Source organism: Paroedura picta, chromosome 1, assembly GCF_049243985.1.
Source record: "Paroedura picta isolate Pp20150507F chromosome 1, Ppicta_v3.0, whole genome shotgun sequence".
Taxonomy (NCBI): Eukaryota; Metazoa; Chordata; class Lepidosauria; order Squamata; family Gekkonidae; genus Paroedura; species Paroedura picta.
In genome coordinates, this window is record NC_135369.1 from 3,124,762 (window position 1) to 3,144,089 (window position 19,328).

The following is a 19,328-nucleotide window of genomic DNA, read 5'->3' on the forward strand; positions in this document are numbered from 1 at the left end:
AAGGCCAATGATGGGCTTGGAGGGGGTGGGAAGGGGAGGGGTCCCGGGTGGGTGTATGCATCTATGCTTCCCATATTCTGCACGATTGCACCACTTCTGGGGTTTCTCGAAGCCTGAAGAATGTTTTGGGGGTATCTCAATGGTAAAGAAAGCTGAGAAAGGCCAGATCAGATATTTCTATTTATTATATTTATTTATTAGATTTTTATACTGCCCTCCCATTTGCCCTCGCCCTGCTTGCAGTTCAAAAGCCGGGTTAATCAGGGAGAACAAGAAATCCGTTCCTGTAAATCCTCTCTCTCTGGAGTTGCCAACTCCAGCTGTGTCCTGGAGACCTCATCCTATTATGGCTAATCTCTAGGTGACGGGGATCCCCTGGAGAAAAGGGCCACTTGGGAAGGAGGACTCTGGGGCATTCGACCCCCTGAAGCCCCTCCCGTCCCCACACCCCGACCTCCTCTGGCTCTGCTTCCCAAAACTCCAGGTGTTTCCCAACCCGGAGCTGGCAACCTCCTCTCCCTCTGACCAGCAGCTGAGAAGGACAGCTCTTTGGGGGACGGAGGCAGCTTGCTCTTCCCCTTTGGGGTACCGAGCTCGAGATCCTAACCACAAGCCAGTGGCGGGGAGAAGGCAGCTGACCTTTGACCGCTCATCCCAAACCGACGTCTCTCTTAGGAGACTAGTTGTCGGCCGGGGCTGTCGACAGGGATGCCAGCTCCAGGTTTGCAAATCCCTGGGGGATTTGGAGGTGGGGACTGGGGAGGGCAGGGACTTTGGTGTGGTGTAATGCCAAAAAGCACCCCCTTCCAAATAGGGCCACCAGGTTGTGGCCCCCAGTGGGGAACTGCTGAATCTGTGCACTTGGGCAGATAGGGAGTGGGTGGGCAGGAGGGATGGTGTCCCTGCTTGGCTCTTTCTTGCAGGCCCAGGGAAATGCTGCCACTTTGGGATTGGGAGGCAAATCTCTTCCAGGACAGAATAACCAGAGATTCTGTTTTTTTAAGTGGGGGGGCATCATCTGGGCATGGAATTGGGGTCAGTGTGGGTGGGCAAGTAGTTGTGAATTTCCTGCATTCTGCAGGAGGTTGGACTAGATGACCCTGGAGGTCCCTTCCAGCTATGATCCTAGGATTCTGGGGGGTACAGTCGCCAGAGCCAGATTTGGTGGTAGAGCCTGAGGAGGGCAGGTATCCATCTCCTCCAGGGGAGCTGATTTCCGTAGTTTGGAAACGACCTGCATTTCCCACCTGGAGTCTGGCTTCCCTGCTTCCAAAGGAGCCCTTCTCTCCGGGGGAACTGGTCCCTGTTGCCTGGAGACGAACCAGATGAACAGGAGACCCCCAGACCCTCTCCTGACAGGGAGGGCGTTCGCAAAGGGGACTGCCCCAGAGCAAACCCATCGGGGGACCCATCCTGTCCGAGGCTCCAGCCTCCCACCGTGGTGGCTGAGAACGCTTGCAGCTCCTCCCTTCCTCCTTCTCACCTCTCCGCCATCTTTAACCGGCCACCCTCTGCCGCATGGGCCTGGTGTCCTTCTGGCGTGTTCAGCCGGCTGCTCTCCCAACGGCACGCCTGCTCCCAGCGACCGGAGGAGGGGGGTGGGCAGTGACCGGACGGGCCCACACCTTCTTGTCTGTGTTTGCCGGTTACTAACCGCATGGCTCCCTCGGCTCGCCGGCCTTATTGATTGTCTTCTTGCTCCGTTGAGAACCCCCTGCGGAGACGGATGCTGGAGCACAGATGGGGGAGTGGGAGGAAAGCCCCGCGGCGGTTTTAGGTTCTGGCTCTCCCTCCAGCGCACCGGGAGGGGGGGGTATTGATCCGCACCTGGAGCCCCTGCTGAAATCCCCCGTCCCAGAGGCAGGCCAGGTGTCACGGATGGGCTGGGTTCGAAGCCGCCCGCTTCTTCTGCAGGCCATCCCAAGCCTGCTTCCGACGGACCCACTAGCCCAGGGGTAGTCAAACTGCGGCCCTCCAGATGTCCATGGACTACAATTCCCATGAGCCCCTGCCAGCGGATGCTCATGGGAATTGTAGTCCATGGGCATCTGGAGGGCCGCAGTTTGACTACCCCTGCGACTAGCTCAAGCGGCTTCTGGTCCTGGAACCTCTCAGCCCACCTATCCTGAGATTCGGGGTCGGTGGGGGGGGAGATATCCCTCTCCCAGGATAAGACATCTCCCAACCACCCATGCCCCGATTTGCCCTTTGTGACTTGAAGGTTTCTTCTCTCTGCTCCTCGGTCTCAAACATCCTCCCACTGCGACAATTTCGACGCAGGCCTTAAAATACTCCTCCCCGTTTGGTATAAATAGGCGTGTAAAAATACCCCCCCCTCCCCCCGGAGAAGGATAAATCGGGGCCTGGGTGACCTGGGCCGATCTCATCAGATCCGGCTAAACAGGACGGGAGGCCCTCAAAGAAGCCCAGGGTCTCAGTACATGATGCCAGCGGCTCACGGTAGACCCACCAAAGGATCTGGCCACCCAAATTCCAGCAGCTAGAGGGTGGAAAGTCCCACCAAGTCGCCACTGGCTTTTGGAGACCTAACGGGGTTTCCAAGGCAAGAAGTGACCAGGGGGCGGCTTGCCCTCGCGTGCCTCACCTGCCCTATCCATATATTAACCAGGGCTGACCCTGCTTAGCTGCTGAGATCCGACGGGTTGGGCGCGGCTGGGCCAGGCAGGTAGGTCAGAGCAAAACACGCACCGAGGTGGAATCAAGCCCGAGCCCCAGGGGCACCTTGGAGACCGACCGGGTGTTATTCAAGGTGTAAACTTCCTTGGGCACGTACACTTTGTCCGTCACAGGAGTTGTGTCTGCACACGAAAGCTTATGCCTGGAACAATGCTTGGTTGGTCTTAAAAGTGCCCCTGTTCTGCCTGCACAGGTACCTGAAGGACAAAGGCTGCATCCAAGGGTTCCTTTAAGACCAGACAAGCTTTATTCAAGGTACTAGGGACAAAGCCCGTACGGGCACTAAACTGGTGGAAGAACTCTGTGGATGGCCTCCTCTTCCCCCCAGGACCTGGAAAGGCTGCAGGCTGCAGGCCCCTGTGAAGGCAGCTCTCACACAGCAGGGATCTGCAGCCTCCAAGGGAAGTGCACGGAGGAAGGGGTGGGGGATGAAGGCCTGGACAGACAGGCAAGCCGGTTGGAGGAGGAGGAGGCACTGAGGGGCAGGACAGCCTTCCTGAGTGGCTGCTAAGCACTGAGTGGCACTTAAGCCATGAGACCAGCTCCTCCTCCAAGCTCTTACCAGAAATATATGATGTGGAACAGATGAGCTTCTGTGTTTACGCACACTGCCTCAGACACCTGAAGGACCAGGTCGGCATCCAGGGACACCTTTGAGACCAACAAAGTCGAATTCAAGGCGTTAACTTTTGTGTGCATGAACACTTTGTCAGTCACCGTCAGTGTGCACGCACACAAAACTCGGCTGGAGTTTGAGGTGCGCGTGGACTCGAACCTTGCTCTCCTGCTTCAGGTCAACACGGCTGCCCACCTGAATCGATGTCCAGGGTTGGTTTGCCTTTGGGCAGTCTCTGCACAAGAGCTCTAAAACTTCCCTGGTGGTCTCCAATTCAAGTCCCATCCGGGGCCGACCCCGCTTAGCTTCCGAGATCTGACGGAGATCATGTTGGGCTGGGCTATCTGGGTCAGGTCAGATGTTCTGAGGCAGGTGGCCATTGCCTTCCTCTGCGTAGCAACCTTCAGTTCACTTGATGGTCTCCCATCCAAGCCCTAAGCAGGGCCGACCCTACTTAGCTTCCGAGACCTGAGGAGATCGGAGCAGCCTGGCCAGGGCATCCATCCCACAACAGTAACCCTTTTCCTCTTCCCCGCCATGGTCGCCTCAGCCCCATCAGACGAGGGCAGCTACGCGCCCCAATCCGCCCACCACTTACTTTAGAACAGCCACACGGAATAGACAAAATCTGTGGGTCAGTCAGCCCCCAACTTATTTCCTAAGCCTTTGGCTCAAGTCTCCGTCCCTTATTTCTCCCCCCTCCCCGCCCCTGTCTGTTTTCTTTTAATCCACCCCACCACCTCTCTCCCCAATCCTGGCCTGGAAAGGGGGCAGAGAATCTCTTGTTTCTGCATTCTCAATAAGGAACCATTTGGGGGTGTTGATTGCTTTACCTGACAGAGTGGGTCTGGAAGGCGGAAAGTCGGCCCAAGGCAGCTGGGACCCTTTTGGCCTCCTCTGCCTCTGGTTCCGTATTAATTTAAAGCAGGTGGATATTTAAAGGGCCCTGGTTTAACCCCTTCCCTCACACACGCCGCCGTGTGAATATCCCGAGATTCCTCTAGACCGCAGGTGCAGCGGATATAAAGTTCATAAAAGCAGAAGGCACCATCAGCCAGGTGACGAACGAAGTGACTCTGAGCATGCACAGAATGCCGTGCCGAATCTGATTCAGGTGGGCAGCCGTGTTGGCCTGAAGCAGCAGGACAAAGAGTGAGTCCGGAGGCACCTCGAAAATTGACAAAAGTTTTACTCAAAAAGCTTTCACGTGCATGGACATTTCCTCAGATACAAGGGTGCAAGCACACAACTCGAATTAAACCTTTGGATAAAACTTTGCCGGTCCTGAGCCTCTTGTGGCGCAGAGTGGTAAGGCAGCCGTCTGAAAGCTCTGCCCATGAGGTTGGGAGTTCAATCCCAGCAGCCGGCTCAAGGTTGACTCAGCCTTCCATCCTTCCGAGGTCGGTAAAATGAGTACCCAGCTTGCTGGGGGGTAAACGGTAATGACTGGGGAAGGCACTGGCAAACCACCCCGTATTGAGTCTGCCATGAAAACGCTAGAGGGCGTCACCCCAAGGGTCAGACATGACTCGGTGCTTGCACAGGGGATACCTTTACCTTTACCTTGCCAGTCCTAAAGGAGCCCCCGGACTCAAATTTTGCTTTCCTAAGTCTCCTTCTCCTTCATTCCAGCTCTACCCTGACTTCTTCTTCTCGGACGTGACCTCTGAGCAGACACAAGACTAGACAGGACCGTTTTTGAACAGTTATTGGCACAGCCAAGGATGGAATCAAGGCTTTAAAAAATTAACAAACCTGTAGTTGTGAAGTTCGTATCTCCAAAGCACTTTGCTAGTCAAGGAGATAATTAAGAAAACGCATCAGGAAACAGATAAAAAGAATCACTTGATTAATAAAGCCTACCTCTGGCCCGTTAAATGGGAGCTGCTACCCAACCCGGAGCTGGTTTCTGGAGCAAAATCACGACTGAAATTAATAGCAATAATTGCTATTAATATTGCATTAGCAGGCTGCAGATCCCTTTCGATGCACCCAAGAAATTTTATACAGCAAACAATGAAAGGGAGGCTTTGTTAAATGGTAAGTCCCCCTCCCGTTGCCTATTAAAAGAGAAGCATAAAAGAAAATTTTTATATAGCACCTTTTGAAACATTTAAATTAACATTTCTCTTAAATTAGTACGTTATTATGTAATTGTTCATAGGGGTTTTTGCCAATAAAACGGGCGTTAAAATAGGTTGGGTTTTTTTTTTTAACTGCAGAAGGCAATTTTTATTACAGGCAAAGGGCAGCACTGCCAGGCATGGAAGGGCAAGTTGCCAACTCTGGCTTGAGAAATCCCTGGAGATCTAGGGGTTAATTCCTCAGGAGGGACCTCCACGGAGAACAATGCCAGACCGTCTCTGTCCAACGTGGTCAAAGCACCTGTCCCTTGTCTCCCTCACCTCAGTCTGGGGAAGAAGACGGGCAGTAGGTTCTCGACGGGCTAAAGGAAATACCACTTTACACAGAGAGTGTCAATTAAAATGCAGAATTCGCTGCCAGGGGATGTAGTGATGGCCACAGGAACAGAAATGGGGGTCAGATAAATGGAGGATAGGATGGAGGGTAGTCCCTCAGAGCCAGGAGGCAACATTGGGGGAAGGCCTCGGCCTCCATGCCCCTGATGTTGGCTGTCCAGAGGAACCGGCTGGCCGCTGGGTGAGACAGGACGCTGGAGTAGATGGGCCATTGGCCTGATCCGGCAAAGATCCTCTGATGTTCTTACTTCCTGGGTTCAGATTCCCATAATCAGACCCTATAATCTACAGTTGCCAAACTCCAGGTGGGCCCTGGAGATCGCCCAGAATCACATCACTTCTCCAGACGGCAGAGATCAGTTCCATTGGATAAAATGGCTGCCTTAGAGCGCGGACCCCGTGGCATTACACCCCTCCCCAAACCCCTGCCCTACGCAGCAGCACTCCCAAACTCTCCAAGGTGTTTTCCAACCCGGAGCTGGCCGCCCTGCCAGCCGGGTATGCCTTGTGCGAGACAGACGGCTGGAGCAGACAGTGCCCCAAAAGCAAAATCCTCTGAAAGCCGATCTCCCCCCCCCCCCCGCCTCCCCCTTACAACATGAGCCGTCACACCGTGAGGGCAATTTCAATTTGCAGAAAGCCACGGAGGTCCCAGGCAGGAGCCCCCCTCGGTTCCCTGCCCAGCCTGGAGGCAGCGATGACGTCGCCCAAGCTGACACTTTGCATTTTGCAGAAGGATGGAAATGCCAAATCTCCTTCCCCCGAGCCCTGCGAGATCTGACATCCGGATCTCCCGCCCTTCAGAGAGATAAAAGCGGCCCTCGTATCTATTCCGTGCACGCCTGGACTCAAGGCGAGGAGGAGAAACCTTGACGTTTTGCAGGGGCCGGCTCAAAGTGGCCCCCAGCTCCCGGCCTTGGCCAGTCTGGTGGGCTTCCTCGGGAGCAAACGCTGCGCCACTCACTTGCAGTTGAGATCCAGGATCTCCCCCTCCATCACCCATTCCCATCTCATTTCCACCAGTCCCTTCCCATCCATCGTCACCCAAACTGCGTTCTTTGACTTTGCCATTTCCTTTGCAGAGAATACGCCGCATTTCCACAGGCCAAATCCTTTAGGACAAAGGTAGTCAACCTGTGGTCCTCCAGATGTCCATGGACTACAATTCCCATGAGCCCCTGCCAGGGTTTGCTGGCAGGGGCTCATGGGAATTGTAGTCCATGGACATCTGGAGGACCACAGGTTGACTACCCCTGCTTTAGGAGCCAAACTGCTTCCCCCTGACCAAAGAGAAGTCTTTTGGGGCTGGGGGAACCAGCTACATTTGAGTCCAATAGCCCCTCAGCAAGGCTTTCGGGTGGAAGGCTTCAAGATTCAGCGTTCCAGTCGGTTTATTTTTCTTTTCATCTTTTAAATTAGATTTTTTTAGCCCCTCTCCTCACTCAAAAGGTCCCACAGCCACCCATGACCCTTAAACAACACCCTAATAAATTACTTAAAAACAGGTGGGGTCTCACCAGGAAAAATTACAAGGCCCAGGAAATGACAGCATCATGGCAGCAACTTCATGGGGACAGTCTGGTATTTGGCGATGGGGGATCTCTATGGTAAAACTGGCTTCTGCTATGGAGTTTTTGCCCTAATACCAGAGTGTCGCCTGGAAATTTCTGGCGTGACGATGTCACTTCTGGTCAGCAATGTAGCCTAGACTTCCCTCTTTCTATTGGTAATCCATCAGCCAGCCAGCTAATTGGCTACTGGGTGCGGGACTTGGCAGTGGGGCACCTTAACTCATCACCTTAACTGATCCTGCGTTGAGCAGGGGGTTGGACTAGATGGCCTGTATGGCCCCTTCCAACTCTATGATTCTATGATTCTGTGATTCTAACTCCCCTGGGGGTGGCTGGGTCTGGCAATCTAATCCCCAGACATTATTCAGCTATGACTCTACACCGTATCACTGTCTTTCCAACCTAGAACTCCTGGTTCACCTCTAAAGGGCAACCTGAACCATTGGGCCTGGCAAACCCTGTGGGAACTAAAGCAGACCTGCAGAGCACGGGTGTCCACGGGGCAGGGGGCCACCACTGAGAAAGCCCTTCCCCCTGGGAACAGCGGACCAAACCAACCTGGGCCAGTAACAGGCCCTGAGGAGACGCCCAAAGGCAGAAAGGGGAGGGGGGTTGTGACGAAAGAGACCATCCCAGACACATGAGAGTCCCTTACCTGAAGCCATCGACTCCTGGAGGCTCTCACCTGGAAAATCGTGACCCTCTAAGGTCTCAACTCAAATCTAGCCGTTGGACTCAAATCTAGCCGTTCTCCTGCAAAACAACACAGCCGCCCTCCCTGAAACTCCATCAAGGGAAGGCCATGTGTCCAAGCTGGTGCCACCGATGGGGAAATGGATCCACGGGATCTTGCCTCGAGATTTCTGACCAATAGTGATGAAGTCGTAATGAAGTAAACAAAATTCGGTGCCCCCTTTGATTCCACCCCCCCCCCCCTCCGGGCCTGCATTTCACCCTATTTCAATTCCTTGGGTCAGTCTAGGATGGCCACGGCTGGGGCTAGTAAGGTGATCCCCTCTCGTTTCTAACCCTGCTTTTGTGTGTCCAAATTGCTCCAGGGGTGCGGCAGGAGCCCGAGGGGAAGGACGGCTCCAAGACGGTCCATTTCACCTTCCTGATCGGCTGCATCTTCGTGGCCTTCATCCTGGGGGCCTTCCTGTCGGGGCTGTTGGTCTCCTGCTACTGCAGCCACACGTTCCAGAAGGCCAAGCACGGGAGCAAAGACCCCGAGAGCAGCATCCAGCGGCCGCTGTCCCTCCGCAGCCTGGCCAAGATGAACGGCCTCCTGGAGAACCCGCCCAAGGAGGGCTTGATGGAAGCCCCGGCCCCCAAGCTCTACACCACCCTGCTGCCCAGCGAGAAGGAGACGCCGGGCCTGTCCGGCAAAGCCGGGGTCAAGGACCACCCGGAGCTCTCTGGCCTGCCCACGCCCGAATCCACCCCCGAGCTGCCCATGAAGAACATGAAGGCCATCCGGAACCAGTGGGAGAAGAACCAGAATTTCAACAACGCCAAAGAGGCTCAAGGCAAGGCACACCTGTTCCACGCCCCCGTCCCCAACAGCCACGGCCTGCCCTTCCCCAGCGCCATGGTCCTCCCGAGCCACCTCCACGGCTACGACGCGCCCTCGACGGGCTACATCGACGAGAAGAAAATCCCCAACTCGGAGCGCGTCCTGGTGCGTCCCTCTCAGTGCTACGTGCCGAAAGGGATGGAGGTGACCACGTTGGAGGAGCTGCTGAAGCACCTCCACGAGAGCAGCGGCTCCCCCCCCAAGGTGTCCGGGCACCTCCCGTCCATGGGCCCCCACTCCGCCCTGTCCTTCGCCAACCGGGTGCAGCCCAAGATCCCCGACGTGGAGAGCGCCCCCTACTACAGCTCCTCCACGCTGCCCAGGGACAGCCTGCCACGGAGGCTGGACGTCCCCCCGGACCCCCCTCCCCAGGCGTGCTTGGAGAAATCGGGCCGCCACCCCTCGCACAGACACTCGCTCTGCATGGTCCCCAAACTGGTGAACGTCGGCGGCGGCATGCTCTCGCGGCACCACAGCCTCAGCCAGACGGGGCGCCCACCGCCCACACTCCTCACCCGCATGCACTCCACGCCGACGTCGCTGCCTCAGGAGGGCCACGCCATGTTCCTAGCCAGGCAGCCCAGCTACGGCGACCAGGTCTCGCTGCCCAGCCACGGCGGCATCAAGCGATCCGTCTCCATGGTCAAGCCGAGAGCGGCACCCGCCCCCTTGTTCATGCCTTCTTCTCCGCCTGCCCAGGCCTCCTCAGGGCATTTCAAGTATTGAGCCATTCGGAGAAGGGACTCGTTCGGACCCGGAGCCGCGGGGCGGGGGGAAGCTCTCCTCCACCGGCTCTTTCAAGCCTCCCCTCTTGCCATTTCAAAGACAGAGGCCGCTGAAGGGACTACAAGCCCCAGGGTGCCTTGTGGTAGGGGAGGGACATGCTTCGAAGACCGTGGGCAGAAAGCGCTGGCTTTACGCTTGGCCCATTGGCTGCCTCCGATGAGAGGCAGCTGTCCCAGCGGCTGAGGAGAATCTTGCCAAAGGCGTGGGGCCGAAGGTCAGTGCTCAGGCCCACCGTTTTAATCCTGCAAATAGAAATGGGAGGGACATAGGGCAGAGGCCCGCTGAAGAACAGGAGGCAAGCAGATTCAGCCCAGCTGGAGGAGAGGCTGTCGGATGGGGAATGCCACCGAGGTGTGCCAGATGCCTGTTCATCCACCTCCATATTTGGGCACGTAAAGTTTCTTTGCTTGCTCTCTTTCAGCCTGAGGACTAGAAACTTGGCTCAGAGAAGGCAAATCACACAAAGACTGGGAGTTGAATCCGACGCTTGCTGGGAAAAACCGTAGATGTAGCAGTCAACTCCCCTCCTGGGTTGGTTGACATCTTGAGTTTGCTTCACAATTTCGGGGAAGGGGGACGACCCCGAGATGTTGCGGACTTTGGCTGAGATTTCTTCCTAAATGGGGATGTTCTTTCCAGAGAATGTCGAACGCCGGGTGGGCGTAGTGATCTTATTGGGCCTCAAACAACTTTGCGTCCGGACTAGTTTGAAGAGGGGTCTCTCTGGCATCTTGGGAAGGCACAGCACGCACCGAACTCCAGGTCCGTGGGGCGATCTTTGGAGGAATCGCACGCCACCCACGCCCCTCCTGGGGAGGAAGAAGAGGCCTACAGAACACGGGGGCCTGGTGGGTTTCCCAAGCTTGTTTCGAGTTGGGTAGACCCTCGTTCTGAAGTGAAGGGTGCCGTGGGTGACGGGGACGGTGCAACGTCCTGCAATCTGAGTCTTTCTGGTGACTGGACTGTGGCCTCCTATTAAGATCCTTGCTGCCATTCTGAGCCAACTTTTCAGCAAGGAGAATGTCGTGGCTCTCGCGTCCAGTAGAGCCTGCATCTTTCTTTGGGGGGAGAATATTATGCCAAGAAGATACGCTGGACGGGCACTGGAAAAAAAACCAGGGTTTTCAGCCCCACGTCCCCATTCTCTGTGCCTGCGACTTAGAGGAAGCACGGACATGCCGGGAGACGGGTGTCCGTGGGGACGACAGCTGACCGTGGGCTTGGCCCCCGATTTGCCCCTTGCTCTCACGTCCTGAACACCCTCCCGGACCACATAATCTGCTTCCCAAAGGACTTCGAAATGTAATAATTGGCAGAACCAAGGTTGCATCCAAGTCCGCAGGATTGTCTAAATTTCGGAGCGGGCCTCCATCAGTCATTTGCGGCCGGTCCACAAGCGAAGCAGAAAGAGGGGGGGAATCAAAGGAAGGAAAACCTGTTCTAAAGGAAGAAGGGCCTTCTCCAGCACAGGGGCTTTGGGGGTCAGGGAAGCCTTCCTGCACGGGACAACATGGTGGCACCAGAGGGACAGAACCATGACGGGGATGTTCACCAAACCAGAGGTCCTTACAAGCCCAACTGAGGCCCAGTGATCTCTTTCGAGGCTCTCCCGAAATGTCGGCATCGACCCCCCCCGCCCCAAAGTTGCCCGTCGTATCTTTCTGTGGATTCGAAAGCCGGCCCGGAGACGTCGTTTGGAAAAAGGCCGTCCGCTCACCATGAGAGGTCCGGTGTCCTTGCCGTGGACGGCAGTCGGGCGATCCTGGGACATCCCGGCCGAAGGGCGAGGCAGAGGGGAGGGGGGCCAAGCCGTCCGGGTTTTCAGTGGCAGAGCCAGGGGGCTCACCAGACTCCCTGACACCCTTTTAAAATATTGTACAGCAGTAGAAATATAAATATCTATATATAATGTATATTTCCTTGTTTTAACTTCCCTCCAGAGAAGTAAAAAATTAAAAAAAACAGAAGTATATCCTACTGTGTAGGAAGCCAACATCCGACGGGCAGGGTCTGTAAACGTGGTTTCTGGAGGAGCTTCCAAGATGGTGCTTGAAATATATTCTCTCTGTGTCCTGAGCAAGCTGTGTTTCTTGAGGGCGGGCGTGGTCTGCCGTGGGTCCCTCCCACTCCCCTACTCCCTTTGTGTTCCCCAAAACTGGGGTGCACAGAAAGCACATAGTTATTGGCATGATTTTGGGTTTATTTTGGCCCCCACCTTCCTCACTCACGCCCCAGGTGGGTCACGGAGTACACAGAGGGCAAAACTAACCTCGTGATACGAGACACAGGTTCCCCAGCCTCTCTGAACCCGCAGGTGCCGCTGGGACCCTGATGGCGCATGGTGGTGCCCCCACAAAACGGCTGGTGCACGGGAGGGGTTTTAGGCTCAGGGGAGGCCCCCGCCTCTTCCCGCTCCTGCACAGGGGGAGCATTTGACCCCGCAGCACCCTGTCCACCCCGGATTCATGCTTCTGCACAAGGTGGGCAGGGCGGTTGTGCTACACCGCAGGGCAGCGTGGGCCGTTTTACTCTAAAGAACAGGACCACGTCCCTAAAAATAAAAAGGAATGCCCCAGGCAGCCCCCCCCCCCTCTGCACAGCATGGCAGAGTCGCCTAGGGCATTTCTTATAATTTTTAGGAATGCGGGACTGAGGGCTGATGGGGGGAGAAGCTGAGCCAGGATGGCCTGATTTTTCTCCTTCCAGATGGTCCAGACAGAATAATCACCAAGGGCCAGGTTGGCGTAGTGATTAGGAGTGTGGACTTCTAATCTGGCGAGCCGGGTTTGATTTCCCGATCGACCTTGGGCTACTCACAGTTCTGATAGGGCTGTTCTCACAGAGCAGTTCTTACAGAATTCTCTCAGGCCAACACATTTCACAAGGCATCTTTTGTGGGGAGAGGAATAGGAAGGTGACTGTAAGCCGCTTTGAAAATCCTCCAGGTAGAGAAAAGCAGCATATAAGAACCAACTCTTCTTCAGTAATCTCAGGGCTCTCTCAGCCTCCCCTCCCTCACAGGGTGTCAGTTGTGGGGAAAGGAAAGGGAAGGCAATTGGAGACTCCTTTGGATAGAGAAAAGCGGCATATAAGAACCAACTCCTCATCATCTCCCCACAACAGACACCCTGTGGGGTGGGTGAGGCTGAGAGAGCCTTGATATTCCTGCTCAGTCAGAACAGCTTCATCAGTGCCGTGGCGAGCCCAAGGTCACCCAGCTGGCTGCATGTGGGGGAGCGGGGAATCGAACCTGGCTCGCCAGATTAGAGGTCCGCACTCCTAACGACTGCACCTAGCTGGCTTTTGGAGTGGACCGTGCATCTTGCACTGAGGGGTCAGGATACAAGGGGAGGAATGACAATGGCTCAAAGGCAGAGCCTCTGCTTGGCAGGCAGAAGGCCTCCGGTTCAATCCCCGCCAGCATCCCCGGTTCAAAAGAGCAGGCAGGAGGGACGGAGAGCTCCATGGGATGAGGCGTTTGCGTAGGAAGCTGCCCCTGCAAGGCCGCCCCGGCTGGGAAAGGTGACCCCCTTTGCACATCTGGAAGACCGCTCAGCCGTCCGTCCGGGGGCTTCTCCTGCTGGGCTCCTCCTAGACGTCTGGCGGCCTCTCGCTCCCGGAGCCCCAAGGCAGGAAGAAGAGACGCTTGTTAAAGCAGGGGATCCGTCGCGGTCTCGTCTCCTTCCTGTTCCTACGACACAGGTGGCCTCCCCCCCCCCAAACCGCCCGCCCACCCACCCCACAGCTGAAGGGACAGGCACAAAATCACCCCCAAGCAGGCAGTGTGGGAGCCAGAAAAGCCCCTATGCAGAAGATTGAAAGAGATGGGGAGGAGGAGGAGAAGGAGGAGGAGGAGGAGAAGAAGAAGGAGATGAAGAAGAAGAAGAAAGAAGAGGAAGAGGAAGAGGAAGAGGAGGAGCAGGTTTTGTATACCCCGCTATTCTCTACCTGAAGGAGTCTCAAGGTGGTTTACAAACCCCTTTTCCTTCCTCTCCCAACCACAGAGGTAGAAGGAGTGAGAACGGGGACTAGCCCAAGGTCCCCCCCAAGCTGGCTGCATGTGGAGAGTAGGTGGGGCCGGGAGAGCTCTAAGTGAACTGCTTTGGGAGAACAGCTCTCAGAGATCTGCACCTGGTCCAAGGTCCCCCAGCTGGCTGCATGTGGAGGAGCAGTGGGGAAACAAACCTGACTCTCCAGATTAGAAGAAAAGGTGTGTTTTTTTTAAATACCCTGCTGCTTTTCGCTACCTGACGGAGTCCCAAAGTGGCTGACAAGCTCCTTTCCCTTCCCCCCAGCAAACACCCTATAAGGTTGATAGGGCTGAGAGAGCTCTGGGAGAACTGCTTTGGGAGAACAACTCTCAGAGGACTGCGGTCCACCAGCTGGCTGCATGTGGAGAAGCAGGGAATCCAACCCAGTTCTCCAGATTTGAGCCCACTACCCAAGCAGCCCTTTCCTCCAGGGGAACTGATCTCTGCATTCTGGAGAGGAGCTGGAATTCCAGGGGATCCCCAGGCCCCACCTGGAGGCTGGCATCCCTGACCCTCAGTGGGGTCCAAGGCCAGAGTCTCCCCTCCCAAGCAGCCCTTTTCTCCAGGGGAACTGAGCTCTTTAGTCTGGAGAGGAGCTGGAATTCCAGGGGATCCCCAGGCCCCACCTGGAGGCTGGCATCCCTGACCCTCCGTGGGGTCCAAGGCCACAGAGCCCCCCCTCCCAAGCAGCCCTTTCCTCCAGGGGAACTGAGCTCTGCAGTCTGGAGAGGAGCTGGAATTCCGGGGGATCCCCAGGCCCCACCTGGAGGCTGGCATCCCTGACCCTCAGTGGGGTCCAAGGCCAGAGTCTCCCCTCCCAAGCAGCCCTTTTCTCCAGGGGAACTGAGCTCTTTAGTCTGGAGAGGAGCTGGAATTCCGGGGGATCCCCAGGCCCCACCTGGAGGCTGGCATCCCTGACCCTCAGTGGGGTCCAAGGCCACAGAGTCCCTCCTCCCAAGCAGCCCTTTCCTCCAGGGGAACTGATCTCTGCAGTCTGGAGAGGAGCTTGAATTCCAGGGGATCCCCAGGCCCCACCTGGAGGCTGGCATCCCTGACCCTCCGTGGGGTCCAAGGCCACAGAGTCCCTCCTCCCAAGCAGCCCTTTCCTCCAGGGGAACTGAGCTCTGCAGTCTGGAGAGGAGCTGGAATTCCGGGGGATCCCCAGGCCCCACCTGGAGGCTGGCATCCCTGACCCTCAGTGGGGTCCAAGGCCAGAGTCTCCCCTCCCAAGCAGCCCTTTTCTCCAGGGGAACTGAGCTCTTTAGTCTGGAGAGGAGCTGGAATTCCGGGGGATCCCCAGGCCCCACCTGGAGGCTGGCATCCCTGACCCTCAGTGGGGTCCAAGGCCACAGAGTCCCCCCTCCCAAGCAGCCCTTTCCTTCAGGGGAACTGATCTCTGCAGTCTGGAGAGGAGCTGGAATTCCAGGGGATCCCCAGGCCCCACCTGGAGGCTGGCATCCCTGACCCTCAGGGGGGTCCAAGGCCACAGAGTCCCCTTCCCAAGCAGCCCTTTCCTCAGGGGAACTGATCTCTGCAGTCTGGAGAGGAGCTGGAATTCCAGGGGATCCCCAGGCCCCACCTGGAGGCTGGCATCCCTGACCCTCAGTGGGGTCCAAGGCCATAGTCCCCCCCTCCCAAGCAGCCCTTTCCTCCAGGGGAACTGATCTCTGCAGTCTGGAGAGGAGCTGGAATTCCGGGGGATCCCCAGGCCCCACCTGGAGGCTGGCATCCCTGACCCTCCGTGGGGTCCAAGGCCACAGAGTCCCCCCTCCCAAGCAGCCCTTTCCTCAGGGGAACTGATCTCTGCAGTCTGGAGAGGAGCTGGAATTCCGGGGGATCCCCAGGCCCCACCTGGAGGCTGGCATCCCTGACCCTCCGTGGGGTCCAAGGCCACAGAGTCCCCCCTCCCAAGCAGCCCTTTCCTCAGGGGAACTGATCTCTGCAGTCTTGGGAGGAGCTGGAATTCCAGGGGATCCCCAGGCCCCACCTGGAGGCTGGCATCCCTGACCCTCAGTGGGGTCCAAGGCCAGAGAGTCCCCCCTCCCAAGCAGCCCTTTCCTCCAGGGGAACTGATCTCTGCAGTCTGGAGAGGAGCTGGAATTCCAGGGGATCCCCAGGCCCCACCTGGAGGCTGGCATCCCTGACCCTCAGTGGGGTCCAAGGCCACAGAGCCCCCCCTCCCAAGCAGCCCTTTACTCCAGGGGAACTGATCTCTGCAGTCTGGAGAGGAGCTGGAATTCCGGGGGATCCCCAGGCCCCACCTGGAGGCTGGCATCCCTCAACCTCAGTGGGGTCCGAGGCCACAGAGCCCCCCCTCCCAAGCAGGCTGGAACGCACTTGGGGGTCCGCACCGCCCTCCCCGGCTGCAGCCCCTGGGCCCGCACGGTCTGTGGCAAGGCATCCTCTCCTGCATCCTGCCCCCTTCTCCCTCCACGTCCTCCTGACGCCACAGTTTATGGCTCTGTTTGCAAAATTGCTCCCCCCCCCACCACCCCTCGCACCATTCTCTGGGTGAGCTGCCAATCCCATTACGGGATGATACAGGGCTCTTAGCCGGGATGATCCTCCAGGGCCCTTTCTTGAAAATAACTTTAAAGAGCAGGAACACCAAAAAAAAAATATTACGCGTATAAATATATATATATTTATATTTATGGAGAGAGACAGCGGACGGCGGCCCAGCCGAGCGCCTGTGTACGTCTGCGTGGAAGGGAGATGGAATATGTAATTTCCTGGGCTGTTCGAAGGATTTAGCAGAAAATTACCCAGTAGAGATTTTCCATGCTCAGCGATTACCTTGCAAACATTAAACGCTTGTTCCCCCACAGCCGGCTGGTTCCCCTCCATGATTCCATCTCCCCTCCGTTCCAAAGCAAGTGGGTTTTCAATTAATTTCCAAAGGCAGGGAGGAAGGGGGGCCAGTGACCTGCCTGACCCCACGGCTGGGCCCCTTTCTCATTTGAATGTCTCTCCTGCTTTCTCCGAGGGGCTCTCTGAACACCCTGGCCGGGCAGAGGGACGCAGGATGGCCAGCCTCCAAGTGGCCCAGGAGAGCTCCTCTGGGAGACAGCGCGGTGTCATAGTTAAGAGCGGCAGCCTCTAATCTGGAGAACTGGGTGTCATTCCCCTCCTCCTCCTCCTCCAGAGGAAAGGGAAGGCAAACGTAAGCCACTTTGAGACTTCCTCGGGTAGAGAAAAGCGGCATATAAGAACCAACTCTTCTTCATGTGCAGCCAGCTGGGTGACCTTGGGCCAGTCACAGTTCTCTCTGAGCTCTCTCAGCCCCACCTACCTCACAGGGTGTCTGTGGTGGGGACAGGAAGGGAAGGGGGTTTGCCGTCCCCTTCAGGGTATAAGAAAAACAGCTCCTTCTTCTTCTTCTTCTTCTTCTTCTTCTTCTTCTTCTTCTTCTTCTTCTTCTTCTTCTTCTTCTTCTTCTTCTTCTTCTTCTTCTTTGTGGGGTGGGGAGTGGGGGCTGCTTTGTGGGGTGGGGAGTGGGGGGTGGGGCTCTAGGGTACCATGTCCTATGAGGTCCCTTCCCTCCTCGAGCCCCACCCCACCAAAAAAAAAAAACCCTCCAGGAATTCCCTAACCCAGAGTTGGCAACCCTAGAGAGGGCTCCCATGACCCCTATTCACAAAAAGAAGAGTTGGGATTTATGCCCCGCTTTTTGATGTGGAAACACATCTTCTGGCACGTCCAAGAAACGGAAATGAACACAGATGTGAAGTCCATCTGTCCCATCCACCCCCCCCCCCAAAAAAAAAGAGTGGAGCAGACACCTGGAGGCCGGACGGAGAGGGGAGGCAGGCAGGCGGGTGATGGCGTTTCTCTTACTGCTGGAGTGACTGAAGCCGCCAGGAGCAGATCTTTGCAAGGGTGCTGGATCGTTTTCCTGTTCAGCCCCTCTCCTAATAATCACTAGGACAAACTTGGGCTCCCCTCCCCCACCCCTTTTTAAACAACTGCATGAAGGTTTTCTCCGGCTGTCTCCCCAGGGTGTCTTGAAAGCTTAAAGTCCTGCATTCAAACAAAGGATCCTCAGCAGTGCGTGTTATTTTTCCTGCAATTCCACAAGAGAGCAGGATGAAGCACTGGGCACAGAATCAAATATTTTAAAAATTCAATCCACTTTATATTTTTTTAAAAATTAAGTATCTAGTCCTTAGGACAGGGATGGCCAAACTGTGGTTCTCCAGATGTCTGCGGACTACAGTTACCATGAGCCCCTGTCAGCATGCTCACGGTAATTGGAGTCCATGGACATCTGGAGAACCAGTTTGGCCACCCTTAAGACTCCTCAAAACCTAAAATGCCTAAACTGGGGTGTGGGATTCAAGCGGAGAATAATTTTCGCCTTCCAGGACATTCAGTTGCTGACCTCAGAATAAAAGGGCGCTTACAAAGAAATTTCAAAGGGAGATTAGAAAGAGAGCCTGCTGAACGGCAACCAATCGTGCATCCTCCTGGACTGAATCAAGACCTCGGCTTCCTGTCTCATTGTGAACGCTCTTCAAGGGTGGCCCCCAGTAAAGTGCATCGCAATAGTCCAGTCCAGAGGCCGCAAAGACATGACAGGAGAGGTCTGAAGTCCCTGGTCGGCCTTTCCACGAGCCCAGAGACCCTCCTCTTCCTGAGCTCTTGCAGGGTTAGAGGAGACCAATGGTGCTCCATGGACCAGCAGACTGATCCAGACTTAGGGATGCCATCCTCCAGGTGAGGCCTGGAGATCTCAGGTTTTACAGCTCATCTCCAGGCTGTTGGGATCAGCCCCCCTGGAGAAAAGGGATGCTCTGGAGCAGGGGTAGTCAACCTGTGGTCCTCCAGATGTTCATGGACTACAATTCCCATGAGCCCCTGCCATGCTGGCAGGGGCTCATGGGAATTGTAGTCCATGAACATCTGGAGGACCACAGGTTGACTACCCCTGCTCTGGAGGATGGGCACTGGGGCATTGTACCCCCCCCCTGAGGTCCCTGCCCTCCCCAGGCTCCTTCCTCGAGTTGCCACCAGTTTGCCAAGCCGCACCCGGCCACCCCACCCAGACCCACAGGCAAAGGGGTCGTCCAGGCGTGCTCTTCTCCAACCAGCGCCCCCCCCCCCTGATCTCTCCTCTCCCCCACTGCCTGGGCTCATAAATAATCTGAGCGGTGCCGTCCCCTTTTTAATGTTTCAAAACATGCCTTTGGGGAGGCTGGCTTGCTGGTTCCTCATACGGCCCGTCTTTGAGTCTTTCTCTAACTGCACTTCAAACAACGGAAGAAAGAAGAATTAGAAAATGCCCAGAGGAGAATCTGTCAGAGGGGCTGAGAGAGAGGGGGGGGGGACAGTCCTGGAGGGAACCGGCTGCCCAGACTGGGACAGGATCCCCCCCCCCACCTTGCCCCCTGCTTGGTTCCTGAAAAGCGAGTTTTTACGATTTGAGGCCTTCCACAACCCCAGCTGTTTGCAAACACGGGTTTGACTCCGATGCTCTCTCTCCCTGGCCTCCCAAACCACAACAGGCACTCTGCACATGCTCGAGCAAAGATGTGAAGTTAGCTTATTTGGATTAGAAAATTCCTGATACTTTTC

General features: G+C 56.2%; 1 protein-coding gene across 4 annotated transcripts in view; it reads left to right on the forward strand.

Moving 5' to 3' along the window:
* SEMA6C (semaphorin 6C) overlaps positions 1–11,357 on the forward strand; it is a 218,665-nt gene extending 207,308 nt beyond the window's left edge. For all 4 annotated transcript variants that reach the window (XM_077319870.1, XM_077319859.1, XM_077319850.1 and 1 more), the window contains one exon: positions 8,423–11,357. In XM_077319870.1, the coding sequence (XP_077175985.1) occupies positions 8,423–9,663 (1,241 nt within the window). In that variant the 3' untranslated portion in view covers positions 9,664–11,357. The remainder of the gene's footprint in view (positions 1–8,422) is intronic.
* Positions 11,358–19,328: the final 7,971 nt, after the last annotated feature.